This window comes from Dipteris shenzhenensis, chromosome 4 (assembly GCF_047967505.1).
Source record: "Dipteris shenzhenensis isolate YYH24624 ecotype China chromosome 4, Dip_SZ_1.0, whole genome shotgun sequence".
In the NCBI taxonomy this organism is placed as follows: domain Eukaryota; kingdom Viridiplantae; phylum Streptophyta; class Polypodiopsida; order Gleicheniales; family Dipteridaceae; genus Dipteris; species Dipteris shenzhenensis.
Window position 1 is genome coordinate 10,343,240 of NC_141599.1, and position 18,926 is coordinate 10,362,165.

The 18,926-nt window shown below is 48.3% G+C and overlaps 1 protein-coding gene across 2 annotated transcripts in view; it reads left to right on the forward strand.

Moving 5' to 3' along the window:
• Window positions 1-520: 520 nt before the first annotated feature.
• Window positions 521-18,926, forward strand: part of LOC147902440 (uncharacterized) — a 76,522-nt gene continuing 58,116 nt past the window's right edge. For both annotated transcript variants that reach the window (XM_087373782.1, XM_087373784.1), the window contains exon 1: window positions 521-864. In XM_087373782.1, coding sequence (XP_087229908.1) covers window positions 743-864 — 122 coding nt within the window. In that variant the 5' untranslated portion in view covers window positions 521-742. The remainder of the gene's footprint in view (window positions 865-18,926) is intronic.

Genomic DNA, 18,926 nt, shown 5'->3' on the forward strand with positions numbered 1-18,926 from the left:
TGGGAATGAAACTTTAATCTTATTCTTGCTATATATCAAACACACAGACTCCAAATTTGTGAGAGATTGACGGTTTAGACTCTACTCTTTGATATCTTTCCAAGGATATGTCACATGAGGGGGTTTTGACAAAATCTTATAGAGGTTCACCTATGGGAATTGGGAATTTTCCCATTTTATCTAATATTGACTGCCGAGTTTAGCCCAACATAGCATTCATGTTCACGAAGGTAACCATGGTGAGTCCGAGGAACCAAGCCCTTCAGGAAGATGAAGTGCACACGTTGAAGATTCTCTTGAGGGTGGAAAAAAAAAGGGAAAAGAAATGAAGAATCAAATCCGTGGTTGCCGACGTGTGAGAGCGCCATGCAGTGTGAGCTCTGTGTGTTGCCACCTTTCGCCCACTTTTGTCACTCAGTCGTCGGTCCCCAAGCAATCGCACACTCGTCGGTTGGAAAGCGTGATCCTGCTTTCAACTACGCGCCTCTCATCACAGCGTACTCATCACACGTCTTCTCGCCGTCGCTCTGTCGACAATCCGCCCATCAAGTACTTGCCTCGCCGCACCGGCTTCCTCCTGAGAGTAGAACAACTACACAACGAATGGAGTCATAATCCTCGACGTGATCGTCAAGGCTCATCAACCGAAACTAAATTTGCACGTATACCAAAAGCAGAAGCGGAATGCCCACCTGCCTCATCATCTGTTGAGAACGAGAACTGTGAAAATGTTGACTAGCCGATGAAGAAGCTATCTGGAGCTAGGCTACAAGAAAGCAAGGAGAATATGAGAAACCCTGCTACCAGCAAGTGGCTAAGGGACCTTTCGTCACTGGGGAACGTGGTCGTAGCGCGTTGTTCAAGGTGTGTTGGAGCAATGAACGCTCTTTCTACTGTATCGTTTGTAGTTCCGTTGCTTTCTCGCATTCCACGAAATGGATAACTAGTTTATGGTAACTATTGAACTCGGATATAGTGTCGAAACACAGCATCAGAACGGTTACACGCGGACAGGAGCACAAATTACGCATTCTTCACAGATTTGGAAACTTCCTCGTATGCCAAACATAAGAAGCTGATCAGAGCACGCAAAGGGTGGTCGCCAAATAAAACAATCGGAGTCACAGGTGTGTCGCATGGCAAAGAACTACTGGTTGCAAAACCTCTTAACTTTTATTAGAAGTATCCCGGAGGGTAGACGATCCTGTGTCTCGCCTGGGATGTTGAAGTGTCAGTCAAGCAGAAGGCTCAAAGGTTGGCAATATGGTAAGAAACATGTCTTATAGCCAAGAAGGAGAATATGGTGCAAAGCGAAGGTCAGGTGATGTGTATAGATAGGATGAACCATTTAAGGACAGGCTTTCTTTACTAAGTACGAGGGTAGGCAAATAAACTGGGATAGGAGATGTCCCACTCAGCCAGATCTGGCATGCTGAAGCATTTAGATTGGGTGAGTCAAGCAGTAGGCTCAAAGGTTGGTACTATGGTCAGGAACCTGATGGTGCCACATAGATAGGGACAGGAAGAGGTATCCATTGGCTGGGTGTCTTTTTTGGTATAGGTGTTCCCCTGTAGGCCATTCGCATTCTTTGGGATCATGGAGGTGACACAGTTATTCATGCAGTTCGGGAGAATCAGTCAGGCTACCAATTCAGAGCGAGAAGGGTGGAGAGGGAGCACAAGTGTTGGGAGAGGGGCAGTTATTGTTAGAAGAGAGCAAAGGAGCTCATGGGTGGCTATTTTTTGGATCTTAATAGATTTCCTTGCAGCTCATGTTGTGATTTTGGAAGTGTGCAGATGGCAATATCTAAGTATGCTAGGACAACCACAAGGAGAGGAACATTGCTTAATTCTTTGTACAAGATAAAGATGGAGACTTCAAGGTCACCAAGGGTAGTTCAATACTGTTGGGGTATCTCAAGGTGTATGCCTCAGGCACACCTTGGTTTCTATGTGTGTGTGCTAGAGGCACAGTTAGGTGCCCATAAGCACAGTTAGGTGGTCATCATAGGATGATTGAGAGAATCTGGGAGCAGATTGAGGAGATGATTGTGGAGCTCAGAGGTCATCAGTGATGTCAGTGATCATGTAAGAGGTGCCTACTTAAGGACCTCATCTTTCTTCATTCCATAAGCAAGAATTCTGAGTTTGTGTTCACTCCATGCTTTCTTTTCAGTTTACCAACATGGTATCAGAGCCCTTTGATCCCCCTTGAGCCCATTTGTGCCACATCATCTTCTTCTTCTCCATCTTATTCTTCTCCATTTTCCTCCTTCTTCCCCAAATCTTAGAGAGCTTTGTTCTCTGCCTACAAACGACCTTTGCCCAAACCCTCTGAGCTGCAAACTCCTCTTGTATGGGCAAACTTCCAGCTGCAAGCTTACTGTGAAATTTCGACTGTACGTGAAATGCCAACACTCACACTGATCGATGAAAATTCGCACAATTCCGCCTGTGTACCTATCTATCTGCAAATTCCTCTCAGCCCATGCTGGATGATACTGAGGGAAAGCTGCTGTTGAAATCTGAGCAGCAATGGCTGCATATTCAAGGAGAAAACAAAAAAAAACTAGTCGACTTTGAAGAAGCTAGCTATGGCAACCTGACGTGGAATTGCGCCTCTCCTCCTCAGTGGATCTTCTCTGGTATAAGAGCTTTCTTTTGCTTCAGAAAGCCCCTTTTTCTTTGCTTTGGAGAGTGAGATACAAGCCCTCCAAGTTCAGGCCTCTGTTTTTGACAGTTTTGACAAGGTTGTGAATGTGATGCTACATTAGATGCTACTTTAGCATTTCTGAGGTTTTGAAGTTTTGAAAAGCATTAGTACAACTGTGGCTACAACTTTCTTTTAAGTTGCTGTACCTGGATTTGATTGGAAAGCTTTCATTTAGCCACCTCTGTGAAGCATGTAAGTGAAAGCATCATTGATTGAAATTTGGTCACAAGTCTTTGCTACATTAAATGCTTATACTTTGAAGCTTTTCAGTTGTTATTCTAGCCTTGTAAGAGAGAAGACACTGCCCAATTCCTGGGTTAGACCCTCTCATGGCTACCATATTGAATATAGATAAGTTCAATGGGAAGGGCTTTCACACATGGCAGATGAAGGTCAAGTTTGCATTAATGAGGGAAAACCTCTGGGGGCTTGTCAAACCGGCTTCGACTTCTTCTTCAACAGCCTCCAATGCTGGAGAGTCCTCAGCTCCAACATGCCCGGCAAGAGATCTTGCTAGAGAGGAGAAAGCATATGGCATCATTGCTCTTGCTTTAGGAGATGACTATATTCATCACATCTCTGACTTAGAGTCTCCTTCAGAAGCTTGGCAGAAGCTTGACATTATTTTTGGTGCTAGCTCTCACATCTCAAAATTATCACTTAAGATTGCTTTCTTTGAATTGAAGATGGTTAGTGGCACTCCTTTGGCTGCCCATGTCAATTACATGCGGAGTCTCATGACTCAACTTGCTTCTATCAACTCTCCTATCACTACAGATGATGCTATGGCAGTGTTGCTCAAGAGTATGCCTGAAGATTATGATCATGTTGTTACCACTTTGAAAAATTTTCCTAATCCTAATCTTGAAGGTCTTATCTCTGCTCTTCAAGAAGAAGAAAGGCACATGGAACTCCGGAAAGGCAATGATACAGCGTATGCCATAAAAATCCAAAAGGCCAAGTTTTCACCTTGCAATCATTGTGGGAAGACTAATCACCTCTCAAAAGACTGCTTCAAGATCAACCCATGCAAACACTGTGGCAAAAACAATCATCATGAAAAGTTTTGTAGAGCCAAAAAGGAAGCAACTTCAAAGACAGAAAATGCCAATCTACTTTCAGTTGATGTGTCTCCACAAGATGAGGCATCCTTTGAAGATTATGCTTTTGAATCATCTCCATGTATGCTCCAGATCTCTCTTTTTGTTGAGTCAAGTACTCAGCTTGGATAGTCCTCCAAAATGAATGAAATAAACTATTGTGTGTTTTGTAAACACCTCTGGTCACCATATGATGTAGGCCATGTGTATGTGTTTTTGCTCCATGGTACCTCCTGCAAACATTGTGTGCATGTACATGCAGGGGAGATAACCATTGGAAGGTCTTTTTTGTATCCCTTTTGTTTACCTTACACCCATGGGAACCCTTGCTAGCTTGAGATCCTAGCCATTGATAGATCCATGACCACCATGAGATGGCATGTGACACCTTGTGCTAGCTGTATCCTTGACATAGCCTGAGACATTCCCTTGAGGGGAGGTTTTGTTGGGATGTGTGTGTGCTAGAGGCACAGTTAGGTGCCCATAAGCACAGTTAGGTGGTGATAGAAGCCACATAGGATGATTGAGAGAATCTAGGAGCAGATTGAGGAGATGATTGTGGAGCTCAGAGGTCATCAGTGATGTCAGTGATCATGTAAGAGGTGCCTACTTAAGGACCTCATCTTTCTTCATTCCATAAGCAAGAATTCTGAGTTTGTGTTCACTCCATGCTTTCTTTTCAGTTTACCAACAAATACTACATAGATGTATGATGGTGGATGGTACTTTGAAGAGGTACCCAACTTGCTTCAACAACACGTGACATTTTGAGTTTCCAAGATATATGTCGTTCGTTGGAGAATTTTGCACAGGGAAATGTGGTGGAAAAAGTGACTCAGGGAAATCCAGAAAGGCTGTGTGGTAGGGAAAGCCAAATTCCTACTATGGAAGGTCATCAATCAAAGTCTCCCGATGAGGGAGAAACTGGCTAGAAGAATTTCAAGTCAATCTAGGTTGCTTCTTGTATGGAAACAACATGGAGGATCTTCGCTTGGTGGTCCAAGAGGTATGGAAGAAGCTCAAGATAATAGGTCTCCTTTTTTGGGGCCACATTATCTAAAACGTAATAGGCTGTAATGGAAATGATGTCATTGATCAGACGAGTAACCTGACCCATCTACGACGGCCCGCTCCGTTGGTCTCAAAGTTGCAATCATAGAAACCTTTAATCAAATTCAAGATTCCAAATTTATAAATAGGGTATCTCATGGTGACTTTGGTTGTGAGGTGACTGCCCCTTCAGCATTTATCATGGGCAGTGGGGGGGGAGAGGGAGGGCGAGGGAGGGGGGCGGGGGAGGAGAAGGGGGCAGGGGGGCTGGCGGGGGAGAGGGAGGGCGGAGGAGAAGGGGGCAGCGGGGAGGGGGCCAGCGGGAGGAGAGGGATGATGGGGGAGGGGACGGGGGAGGAGAAGGGGGGCGGGGGGGCTGACGGGTGGGGGAGAGGTAGGGCGGGGAGGGAGAGATAGGGGGCAGCGGGGGGGGGAGAGGGAGGGCGGGGAGGAGGAAGGGAGGGTGAGGGAGGAGGGAGAGGGGGCTGACAAGAAGGGAGGGAGAGGAGGAGCAGCGAGGGGGGGAGAGGGGGGGCAGCGAGGGAGAGGGAGAGGGTGAGGGGGCTGGCTGAGAGAGGGAGAGGGGGGGGCAGTAGCTCACAGGGAGGAGCAGCAGCTCTTCCTGAGATGAACAAAATGTACTATGGGGCAGTCTTGTTTCACTCCAAGAACTTGTGGAATTTGAGGATTTGACCTATGTTCCATATGAACCTGAAAGAGTTATTGATTTAGGGAAAGGAAACTTATGAATAAGTTAATTCCAGAGTTCAAAGTTAAGTGGAAGGATAAGTCTGAGGACTCAACTTGGGAGCCGATGGGTAGTTTGCATAATAACATTCCCAATTTCGCTTAAACGTAAATACTTAAAGAGAGGGAAAGAATGTTATGTACCCGGAAGCTAATCCTTGGATAAATGGACATAAACCAATAGGGTTAGGGGGGCACGGAGAAGCAGGCTCACACGGTCTAGAACATTAGCAAAGGGCCAATTGGCAATATTTAGGCACGATGCTTTTTGGAAAGCAGGATGCTTTTCTCTATAAGGGTGGCCAAGGCTATTGTGTTTGTATTCAGTGCGTACACACCACTAGATGGTTTGGTCTAGATCATGAGCCTAAAGTCCTATCTTCTACATGGCGGATCACTAGATACCATGATGGGGGTTCCTTTGGACAGTTCCGGTGGTATGGGATGCTGTGATGGGAATGGCCTTGTGGGAGTCTGAAATCTAGCCCACATGCTAGGGGGCTGGGAGGTGAATGGCCTGCTAATCTTTATTTTGGTTTTTTAATTTTGTTTGGACTGTCTTTAAAGTTAGACCCTTAGTACCAGCTTTTGCTATAGGAAGATCTCATTCTTAATTTGGCTTGTGGCCCACAAAGGCTGGCCCATAGATCAGGGCTGGTGTAAAGGAGTATAAATGGGATCTGCTATTGTTATGCAGCAAGCGGCGGACACGAGACGATTGCTGCCCCAATGATCCCTCAATATTGTCGCCAAGATGTGGAGGATGAAACAGGTCTGCACCTGGGGTGCTATGGTAGTATGGCTGATAGAGGCATGTCATGCTTTCCCCACTGAGATGTCTCTCTGGTTTACAAAGATAAGTGGATTGAGTGTCATCTACCTCCAGGACATTCCAAATTCTATCCTGCCATCCTGGCAGCACCCCTAGAGGGGCTCTTGCCAGAGGACAGTGTCTAGGAGACAGTAACCAGCATCACTGCCTAGAACATCTGTATAGCATGTTGGCCTAGTGATTAGGCAGCTGATCCGGAACCAGCTTCATCCAGGCGTCACTAGAGGTGCTATTGATATCCTTTTTATCGAGGAACACAAGCTGGATGCCAGTGATTGCTCTAAGTCTGGCAAACTGCTTTCAGGACATACCTTCTGGTCGCCTGCTATGCGCACAAGGGGAGGTAACTTGCATTTCGGTCTCTCTTTCTATTCTCCCCTTGGTTGCTGGTCATGGTATTATCTCCCCTTCTAGAGCTCAATGGATCATTAATTTGATTGGAGGGCGTAAGATTGGTCTTCTCAATCTTTATGCTCCCAACAACAGAGGGGAGTGGATCTCCTTTTGGAAGGAGTTACTCTCTTGGGCCCCCATTGCAGATTCTTGGATCATTGGTGGCGACTTCAACATGGTTGAGTTGCCTTCAGACAAAAAGGGAGGCAGACAGGGTGGAATTCATTCTTTGGAGAGGGCAGCCTTGGATGCCTTCCTCTTTCAGTTCAGTGGTAAGGACACTTGGTTGGATGATGCCTTTCATATTATGCCACAGTCACTCCTGTACTCTTGGTTGAACAGGAGAATAGACATGGCCATTCATGCACGGATTGACACATTTTATGTAGACGATTGGGCACTTGACAGAGGAGGATCTGTATGCATTTCTACTGGGGCTTCCACCTCAGATCATTTTCCAGTGGTGTTGCAGATTCTTGAGCCTCATCGGAGAGGACGCTCTATTAGTGTCAGGATTCCGGATGCTTTCTATGCAGAGGAGAGCCTCACGGAGGATATTTTACAGATTTGGGTTTCTCACATACAGGGTGGAGCTGTCCACCCATCTCAGGTAGCTGCAGCCTTATCCGGAATTAGTGACTATTATCATACAATCGCTGATTCTAGGAGACGTGAGATTCTCAGATGTGAGATTGGTATACGCCAGCAGTTAGCGTCCCTTCAAAGGGAAGAGCAAAAGAGGCCCACAGATGCTTGGATTCAGGAGCGCCTTGCTGCAACAAGGGCTCATTTGCAGACATTGTTGGATCAGAGAGCAGAGTATGCCTTTCATGCACGGGAATCCTTTTGGATTCAGATGGGTGGCAGGGTCAACAAACAGTTTTTCTCTACTCATGGGCCCAGACATAGTAGAGATAGTGTTTCACAGCTTGTTGACTCAGACGGGGTGTTACAGTCAGATCCTGATGCTGTCATGCGTGTAGCTTCAGACTTTTTTGCATCCCTTCTTACTGCAGATCCAGGCACACAGGCCATTGATGATGCCAGAGAGGTTATTTGGCAGTGTATCCCTGTATTAGTGAAGGATGAGATGTATGTTTCTCTGGATGCACCTTTCACCAATGCACAATTCAAGACTGCATTACTTGCCCTTCGCAAGGGCAAGTGCCCAGGTTCAGATGGACTTACCCCCTCCCTTTTTACTACTTTTTGGGAGCAGATTGGTGATCACATTATATCAGCCCTGCAGGGCGTGTGGGACTCTGGTGAGATGCCAGACTCACTTACAGATGGTCTCATTCATCTCATCCCAAAGGGGGGTAATAGGAATCTTGTGTCTCAATGGAGACCCATCACTCTATTGGGCACTTTTTACAAGATTCTGCGAAAGCCATCAGTCTGCGGCTACAAGTTTTTCTTCTAGATTTGATTCATGACACGCAAACAGGGTCTGTGCATGGCAGAAGTATTTTTGATAATATTTTCTCATTTTGGGAGGCCTCAGAATGGGCCATGCAGAGCCGCCAGAGATTGGCCATTCTACTCTTGGACTTTGAGAAAGCTTACGACAGAGTAGACTGGGATTTTTTAGAGGGTACTCTATCTCGCTTTGGTTTTTCAGATGCATGGATTAGAGGAGTATCCTCTTTCTACAGATCAGCCCCTAGCAGTTTCTCATTGGCGGGGTAAGAGGGAACAGGTTTCAGGTTTCCAGATCCGTCCGCCAGGGATGTCCTCTTGCCCCGTTTCTTTTTCTGTTTGTGGCGGAAGCTATGAGTATCTACATTAGATCTCAAGCTGATATTTATGGGCTGAGGCTTCCTATTCGCCGGGAAGAAGAGCTCCTGGATAGTGAGTTGGCAGATGACACGGCTGTTTTTTTGGATGCCTCCCCCAGGACACTCACTTCCTTTCGGACAGCCTTGGATTTGTTTTGCACGGCTGCAGGTGCACACATTAATTGGCATAAATCCAGTGGTTTTTGGATTTGCGAGGATCACACCCCGGATTGGGGTAATGATATTGGCTTCACTTGGGTACAGAGGGGCGTCTCCGTCATATATTTGGGCTGCCAGGTTGGGGTGGGCATCTCTCCTTCACAACAGTTTGCTCCGGTGTTGGAAAGCATCAAAAGAAAGCTCCTTTTCTGGAGCTCAGCCAAACTTGACTTGGCCTCCAAGGTGGTGGTGGTTCACCAGGTTCTTCTAGCCACAGCATGGTTTGTATGCTCTTGTTGGTGCCACTCTAGGGATTGTATCACTCAGCTTAAGAGGCCTGTACGAAACTTTTTATGGAGTGGTCTAGATGGCACAACTGATGTTACAGCCAGGGTGGCTTGGGAGACCTTGATTCTTCCTACAAGAGAAGGGGGTTTGAATATCATCGACCCAGATCTACAGTGCAGAGCTTTACTCTGCAAGTTCGTTGTGAGAGGGCTTATGCCAGGGCAAGAGCCTTGGAAGGATTTTTTTATCAGATGCATACAGTCTCGCATGCCCACTTCAGGAGAGGATTGGACACACAGTACTAGATGGGTTTTCACCACAGCCCACCTCAGGTCTCCCTCTTCCCCTCTTATGGTTGCTATCCTAAAAGCATGGGCCAGCTTCAGGAGTACTCTTCGTAGGATTCCCCCATCCACCCGTGAAGAGATTGAAAGGCAGCCTATCATGTGGAATGACAGGATTTTGGATGAGCTTGGCAGACCACTTGGAGCTTCTCCTTACATGTAGTGGCCTATCACACTTCTGGGGACTTGTTACAAGATTCTGGCCAAGGCATGTAAGAGATTACAAAGATATGGCGTTGTAGGCATAAAGTCAACCCTATGGTTACAAGATTCTAGCCAAGGCAATCAGCCTCCGATTGCAACCCCTTCTCCCAGATGACAGAGTAGATTGGAGTTTTTTGGAGGGCACCCTTCTACGTTTTGGCTTTACTGATGCTTGGATCAGAGGTGTTTCCTCTTTGTACATATCAGCCCACAGCCAGGTACTTATTGGTGGGGTAAAGGGTGAGAGATTTTAGATTTTCAGATCAGTCCGTCAAGGATGCCCCCTTGCTCCTTTTCTTTTTTTGTTCGTGGCTAAAGCTATGAGTATCTATGTTAGATCTCATGCTCACATCTTTGGGCTGAGACTTCCCATCAGAAGGGAAGTGGAGCTACTTGACAGTGAGTTGGAAAATGACACAGCAGTTTACTTGGATGCCACACCACAGACGCTCACTTCTTTCAAGATAGCATTCGATTTATTTTGCTTGGCGGCGGGGGCGCAGATAAATTGGCATAAATCCAATGGCTTTTGGATCAGTGATGAGGACACTCCAGTTTGGGGGCTTGACATAGGATTCACTTGGGTTCAGAGGGGTGTGCTAGTCAGGTATTTGGGCTGCCAGGTCGGCTTGGATATTTCTTCCAAGCAGCAGTTTGCTCCCGTGTCGGAGAGCATCAAGAGGAAGCTCCTTTTTTTGAGCTCAGCCAAGCTATATCTTGCCTCTAGAGTTGTGGTGGGGTCAACCAAGTCCTCTTGGCCACGGCCTGGTTTGTTTGTTCATGCTGGTGCCGTTCTAGGGATTGCATCACTCAGCTCAGGAGACCGATCAGAAATTTTCTTTGGAGTGGGCTTGATGGCACAGCAGATGCATTAGCCAGGGTGACTTGGGAGACCCTCATCCTCCCTACACAGGAAGAGGGTCTCAATATTATTGATCCAGATTTACAGTGCAAAGCTTTACTCTGCAAGATGGTGGTGCGGGGACTTATGCCAAGGCAGGAGCCGTGGAAGGCCTTTTCTATTAGCAGCATATAGACGTGCACACCTTCTTCAGGAGGAGACTGGATGAGCAATATTAGGTGTATTTTCACCACAGCACACCTCAGATCACCTTCGTCCCCTCTCATGGTTGCCATTCTGAAAGCATGGGCTAGTTTCAGGAGCACGCTTTGTAGGATTCCTCCTTCCTCTCGGTGAAGAGATTGATAGGCAACCGATCATGTGGAATGACTGTATATTGGATGATCATGGCAGACCACTTGGTGCCTCACTCTACATGCAGTGGTTCAGGTGGGAGAGGGGACCCGCCTCATCATTGGGGTCATGGAAAGCTTTCCGCAGGCTTCCAGAGGAGACCAAATCTCAGTTGACAGGACATCTCAGAGGGAGTGCAGGGAGGATCTTGCAGATTGAGGCAACCCTTCCAGCGGATTGGGTAGACACAGATTATATGCCACTCACTTGCTCCACTTGGGCAGGTACTTTTACAAAAGGCGGTGTTCCTCTTCAGGTTTTGGCCTTTCGAGATGCACATGAGGATGCTTTGGTTTTTAGTGTGCATGATGGTGACAGATTGCTCAGGTCCACAGAGGACATCTTGCTTGAGTCTGCTTTTCAGCCTATCAGGGTTGTAGGTCTTTTGGTGCAGGGATCAGATTCAGAGTGGTTCCTCGACCCAGACCCCCAACTTCTCTCCACCGGATCTTGGAGGCTTTGGCTCTTCCCATTAGGTGTTTGCAGTGGGACCCTGGAGAGTAGGAGTGGATTGACGTAGGGCATCGAGAGAAGATCATCCTCTTCTTTCATTACATGGTCAGTAATGCCAGGAGATTCGAGCTCAGTAGTAGAGGTTGGAGACCTTCCAGAGTTCCTTATTGGGAGTCATTTGATATCACTGCGGATTTGCAGAGGTGCTTCTAGAAGAGACTCTGGAAATCCCATAGGAATAGAAAGATCACTCTTTTCTTTTGGCTTTCTATCCATGGTGGGATTGCAGTGAACCTTTGGAAATCCAGGTTCGGAGCCGACCCTACTTGCCCTTGTTGCCTCTCTGCTTCGGAGACTATTTAGCATTGCTTATGGGATTGCAGACAGGCGAGGATGATTTGGATGGGGTAAGTAGCCAGGATTATCAGTCACTTTGCCCACTCCCCATTCTTTATGAGATGGGGCTCAGTGGCTTTCTCTTACAGGGCCTCAGGTATTCTATGAGAGACTTGAATCCTCTCGGGCCATTTCGATTCGACGTCATCCGGTTGAGTCCTGTTCTTTGGATGTAATACCACACCTTCCTTTTGCAGCTGTACATGCCTCTGTGGATACCTCTTTGAAGATTCTAGCGAGCATAGCAGCCTGGCATATCTAGAGAGCCAGATGCACAGAGGCATTGGAGGGAACTCAGGTTCATCCCGTGCACACATTGGCTAGTATCTGGACAGACACCATACATACCTTGATGGCTGTATGGACGAGTATGCAGGGAGACTCCCGTGCAGCCTTAGCTAGGAGGGCTTCTTTCTTCAAGCAATGGAAGGATTCTCCTTTCTTCTCTGATACTCCTACAGATTTGAGGTGGCACTTTTAGCCTCAGCCTTGGTTGTTTTCCACCTCACTTTGAGGGGGTTTATTTAACCTCAAGATTTTATGATGCATTTCGCTTTGAGCTTGCTCTCGCGGGTTTTTTCTCTTACTTAATAGAAGTCTCTTTCTTGAAAAAAAAAAACTGAAAGGAGGAAAAGTTTTTCGTGGAGAACTCTATTTCCAAAACTTTTTGGATTTAAAGTTACATTTTTCCAAGATCTACAAGGAGTCCAGCCATCCTGAACACTTTAGGCCCACAAGAAGCTTTCTAAATATCAAAAGGTTTACAATTTTGTATCTGTCCTTCAACAGCTCACATAAAGAATCTTGAGCAACAGCCACAACTCTCTAATGAGCAATGAGTTTGAGCTAGAGTCTCCAAAACTCTGATACCATATCAAAAGGAATCTCTTAGCGAAATTGACAAGGAATACATAAGAAGCCAAATGTACAGAGGAGCAATATTTAAAGATAATAAGGATGAGTCATAGTCGAGAAAATCCAAAGGAGATACTAGAGAATGAAGCACATACAAATTTATGGCCAAATGAGCAATTTAGTGAGGAGAGGAATAGTTCAAATGAGCAATTTAGTGAGAACATGAACATTTCAATTCTGCAATATGAGGGATATCATGTGGAAGTTAATATGTTTTATGAGTGAAGAAAATGCTATGAAGTATTGGAACATAGTAGGGCTGGTAAAAAGTTCTGGCTCAGTGATTGTAGGATGGAAGGAGAGGTTAGTTGATGTCTAAAGCATTGGTTTTTGTGATCAGACGCTGAGAGTAGTAGTAATAGTGGTGAGGGAATGTGCCCTCTGCAATCTAATGTATGCAAGAATTGTGTGCCTTCTATGCATGGCGTCTAAAATCTAGCTCCTCTGATTCTGGTTTGGTTGATTGCAGTGCATGTTGTAGGTTTGAGTACAGCTGATTCATTGTTCTGCTGTCATTACACGTTTTCCCCAATGTCTTAGGCAGCATGCACACACCATGCCTGTCAAAAGTGTTTGCAGCAAGCACATTGCTTTGAAGCAGATTCTGTGAGAACCATTGTCCTCAACCAGATTACAAAGATAAATCTTCCTGGGTTAAATTATCAAAAAGGAGAAAAATCCCTTGGATTTGCCAAAATTCAATGCCTGAAAACTGACAACCAGCAGTGTTGAGAGAGCTGCTGCTCCTCCCCGTTCCCCTGCTGCTCCCCCTCCCTCAGCCCGTCTCTCTCTCCCCTCAGCCTGTCCCTCGCCCCCTCCCTGCTGCTCCCCCCCCTCCCCCCCTGCTGCTCCGCCCCTCCCCCTGCCTGTCCCTCGTTCCCTCCCCCTGCCCTTCCGCCCCCTCTCCCTGCTTCCGCCCCCCCCCCCTGCTGTTCCGCCCCCTCTCCCTGCCTCCGCCCCCTCCCCCCTGCTGCTCCGCCCCCTCTCCCTGCCTCCGCCCCCTCCCCCCTGCTGCTCCGCCCCCTCTCCCTGCCTCCGCCCCCTCCCCCCTGCTGTTCCGCCCCTTCCCCCTGTCCCGCCCCCTCCCTTGCTTGCCCCTCGCCTCCCCCTTGCTGTCCCGCCCCCTCCCTGCCTGCTCTCCCGCCCCCTCTCTTCCTCTCACTCCTGCCCTTCCCTTCTCTCCTTCCCCTCTCCTTCTTCTCCTCTCCTTTCCCTCTTAGCCCTCCCCTCCAACGCCCCCTCCCTCCCTCTCAGCTTGCCCCTCTCCCCTCTCAGCCCCAGCCCCTCTCCTCCTTCCCTCCCCTTCCCCCCTGCTTCCTCCTTGCCTCCTTTCCCCTCCCTTGCCCCCCGCAGCTTTTTTGGAACGGAAGGAGCCTTTATTCTGTTCGAGTCGGCCTCCTCACCTTGATTGGCGATGGATACCCCGTCAGCCAATCCTACTCCATCTCCACCGGCCGCGAAAACTATCACTTTCTCTAAAGACGAGTTGCAGCAGCTCAAGAAGGATGTAGAGATTGAATGCTCTACCACATTGCTAGCACGCATCTTCGGGTCTCACCCTTCCAGATCCCAAGCCAGAGACTGGATGCTTGCGGCTCTCCCCCCAGACCTCACTCCTCGATTGTTAGATGTGCGTCTTCTGGGACGAGGTTTTTTCCAGGTTGTTTTTGACACTCCAGAGGCTGCGAGCACTGTGCTCAAGGCCGAGTTTTTACACCTGGGACACAGGAAGATCTTCTTTGAAGCCTTTCACCTTGGTTTCGACCCAGTAGAGGCAGATAAGAAAATCTTCTCGCTCTTCATCAGGTTCCCCGGGCTTCCCCAGGTTTACCATCCACTTCATCCTGTTATTGGGGAGCATTTTGGCGCAGTTGCTGAGATCCCACCCCTCCCTGGGTTGCCATTGACTGCAGCAGAGGCAACCAAGGCTGATGGGGTTCCTAGAGTTAGCCTTTGCAAGGATCCTAACCTCAAGATTGACCACGTCATGATCCAGCGCCCGGATGGTTCCTTTTTTCGCCAGAGAGTGGAGATTTCAGGCAGGCAGGACCAGTGCAGGATTTGCAGGACCTCGGGACACTTTGCCAGGGATTGCCCCAGGAAGAAGAAAAGGCCTAAGAAGCCCTCTGGTACAGCTACCGCCTCAGGGCATCGACAGGGGGGACAGGGGGGGGGATTAGACCCGGCACTTGCCCCTCGATCTCGACAGAGGGGTGGTACAGGTCCAGCTCCTGCTCCTCGTTCTTCACGTGGCGGTCCTGCTCAGTCAGGTGGTGGTACAGGTGCAGTACCTATTCCTTGGCCTCGACAGGGGGGTGGTACAGGTCCTTCACCTGCTCCTCGACCCCCACCTCCCTCAGGCACACGCGACGCTTTACAGTGGGTTCCAGTACGTGTGCAGGTCCCTCCTTCAGTTCACGAGGGTACCTTAGTAGACTCTGCTTCACCTCGAGCTGTACCTGTCTCACCTTGCACAGTTCGAGACGCTGAAGCTTTGACCTCCTCCCCAGTTGCAGCTTCTTCCTTAGATCCAGCAGTGCCAGATGTTCCTCTTGAGGACGGAGAGATCTCCGCGGCTGGGCAGACACAGGGTAGAGAGCATTCCTCACTCCCTCCCTTGGATAGGGGGAAGGGGATAGCTTACACTGTTGATCCTCTTCCCTCACAAGGGATCCTTCGTACTCCGGTGTCTGGATTGCTCCACAGGAACTCGTTTTCAGCCTTGGCAGAGAGTTCAGATTTCCCAGAGGAGGAGTTTGTGCCCGCTACTTTTGGGGAGCCAGTGGTTGGGTTTCCTATTGACAGGGCTTCTTCTTCAGGTGCCAGGATTCTTTCCCCTATTGACTTTCCACCACTGGGTTCCTTCCCTCCCTCCTCGAGCAGGAGGTCTTCCCCTGTTGAGGGGTTTGTTTCCGCCACTAGGTCGGGTAAGGTGTTCCACTCTACATCCTCCCGTCGATGAGGATTATCAGTTGGAACATACAGGGCCTAGGTGGCGTCCCACATCGCCGCCATAGACAGCTGATCCGGGATCAGCTTCATCCAGGTGTTACTGGGGGTCCCATTGATATATTATTTATTCAAGAGCACAAGCTGGATTATAGAGATTGTGCCAAGTTAGGCAAGTTGCTTTCAGGCCATACTTTTTGGTCGCCTACATTGGGCACTAGGGGAGGCACTTCTATTTCAGTTTCGCAGTCGGTTCTCCCCTTAGTTGTTGGGCACGGAGTCATTATCCCCTCTAGAGCTCAGTGGATTATTCTTTTGATTGGAGGGCGTAAGGTTGGCTTCCTCAACCTATATGCCTCCAACATTAGAGGGGAACGTGTCCTTATGTGGAAGACTTTGCTCTCCTGGGCCCCCATTGTGGATTCTTGGGTGATTGGAGGTGACTTTAACATGGTCGAGTTACCTTCAGACAAAAAAGGGGGTAGAGAAGGCGGACTTCACTCTTTGGAGAGAGCAGCTTGGGATGCCTTCCTTTTCCATTTCTGTGGCAGAGATACTTGGTGTGATGATGCCTTTCTTATTCAGCCACAGTCCCTCCTGTTCTCTTGGTCGAACAGGAGGCAACAGATGCCTATTCATGCACGCATTGATAGATTTTATGTAGATGACTGGGCACTAGACAGAGGTGGATCGGTATGCATTGCTGCGGGGGTTTCCACTTCAGACCACTTCCCTGTTGTTCTGGCTATCTCAGAGCCTCACTTGAGAGGCCGATCTGCCAGCATCAGGATTCCAGATGCCTTTTACACAGAGGAGGACCTTACGGAGGCAACCCTACGGATATGGTTTGCTCATGTCCAGGGTGGGCAGCCACATCCATCACATTTAGCCGCTGCCCTCTCTGGTATTAGCGACTTTTACTGCTCAGTTGCTTCTACCAAGAGACGAGATATTCTCAGACGTGAGATTGGTGTTCGCCAGCAGTTAGCAGCTTTGCAGAGGGAAGAGCAGAAACGGCCTTCAGATGCTTGGATTCAGGAGCGCCTTGCTGCAGCGAGGGCTCATCTACAGTTATTGCTTGATCAGAGAGCAGAGTATGCCTTTCATGCACGGGAGTCCTTCTGGATTCAGATGGGTGGTAGAGTCAATAAACACTTTTTCTCTACTCTTGGCCCTAGACATAGTAGAGAGAGTGTATCTCAGCTTATTGACTCACATGGGGTTTTACAGACAGAGCCAGATGACGTCTTACGCATAGCTTCAGATTTCTATGCCACCCTCCTTACTGCTGATCCTGAGACACACGATATAGAGGATGCTAGACAGGCTATTTGGCAGAGTATCCCAGTGTTGGTGAATCCGGATATGCATGTTCTACTTGACGCACCTTTCACCAACACAGAGTTCAGGACTGCACTTTCAGCCCTTCACAAGGGCAAGTGCCTAGGTTCAGATGGCCTCACCCCGTCTTTTTTCATTGCATTTTGGGATATGATTGGAGACTATATTACTTCAGCCATGCAGGCCATTTGGGACTCTGGCGAGATGCCTGAGTCGCTTACAGAGGGCCTCATCCACCTTATCCCAAAAGGAGGTAGCAGAAATTTATTGTCCCAGTGGAGGCCTATCACACTTCTGGGGACTTGTTACAAGATTCTGGCCAAGGCTATCAACCTCCGATTGCAGCCACTTCTCCCTGATCTTATTCATGACACTCAGACGGGATTTGTGCATGGCAGAAGTATTTTTGATAACATTTTTTCTTTCTGGGAAGCTTCAGAGTGGGCCATGCAGAGTGGCCAGAATCTTGCCATTCTACTGTTGGATTTTGAAAAAGCTTATGACAGAGTAGATTGGAGTTTTTTGGAGGGCACCCTTCTACGCTTTGGATTCACTGCTGATGTTTGGATCAGAGGTGTTTCCTCTTTGTACAGATCAGCCCATAGCCAGGTACTTATTGGTGGGGTAAGGGGTGAGAGATTTCAGATTTCGAGATCAGTCCGTCAGGGATGCCCCCTTGCTCCTTTCCTTTTTTTATTCGTGGCCGAAGCTATGAGCATCTATGTTAGATCTCAAGCTGACATCTTTGGGCTGAGACTTTCCATCAGAAGAGAAGAGGAGCTGCTTGACAGTGAGTTGGCTGATGACACAGCGATTTATTTGGATGCCTCTCCACAGACACTGACTTCTTTCAGGACAGCATTGGATTTATTTTGCTTGGCGGCAGGGGCGCAGATAAATTGGCATAAATCCAATGGCTTTTGGATCAGTGATGAGGACACTCCAGTTTGGGGGCTTGACATAGGGTTCACTTGGATTCAGAGGGGTGTGCCTATCAGGTATTTGGGCTGCCAGGTCGGCTTGGGTATTTCTACCACGCAGCAGTTTGCTCCCGTGTTGGAGAGCATCAGAAGGAAGCTTCTCTTTTGGAGCTCAGCCAAGCTGGATCTTGCCTCTAGAGTTGTGGTGGTCAACCAAGTCCTCCTGGCCACTGCCTGGTTTATTTGTTCATGTTGGTGCCGTTCTAGGGACTGCATCATTCAGAAGACCGATCAGGAACTTTCTCTGGAGTGGGCTTGATGGCACAGCAGATGCCTTAGCCAGAGTGGCTTGGGAGACCCTCATCCTCCCTACACAGGATGGGGGTCTCAATATTATTGATCCAGATTTACAGTGCAGAGCTTTACTTTGCAAGATAGTGGTGCGAGGACTCATGCCAGGACAGGAACCGTGGAAGGACTTTCTTATCAGCAGCATACAGAGGTGCACACCTTCCTCAGGAGGAGACTGGATGAGCAGTGTTAGATGGATCTTCACCACAGCACACCTCAGATCACCTTCATCCCCTCTCATGGTTGCCATTCTGAAAGCTTGGGCTAGTTTCAGAAGCTCTCTTCGGAGGATTCCTCCTTCCTCCCGGGAAGAGATTGATAGGCAGCCCATCATGTGGAACGACAGTATTTTAGATGATCGTGGCAGACCACTGGGTGCCTCACTCTACATGCAGTGGGCCAGGTGGGAGAGGGGACCTGCTTCTTCTTTGGGATCTTGGAAAGCTTTCCGTAGGCTTCCAGAGGAAACCAAGTCAAGGTTGACAGGACATCTCAGAGGGAGTGCAGGGAGGATCTTGCAGATTGAGACAGCCCTTCCAGAGGCTTGGATAGACACAGATGATATGCCACTCACTTCCTCCACTTCGACAGGTACTTTCTCGAGAGGCGGGGTTCCACTTCAGGTCTTAGCCTTCCGAGATGCACAGAAGGATGCTTTGGTTTTCAGTGTCCAGGATGGTGGCAGATTGCTCAGATCTACAGATGATATCTTGCTTGAGTCTGCTTTTCAGCCTATCA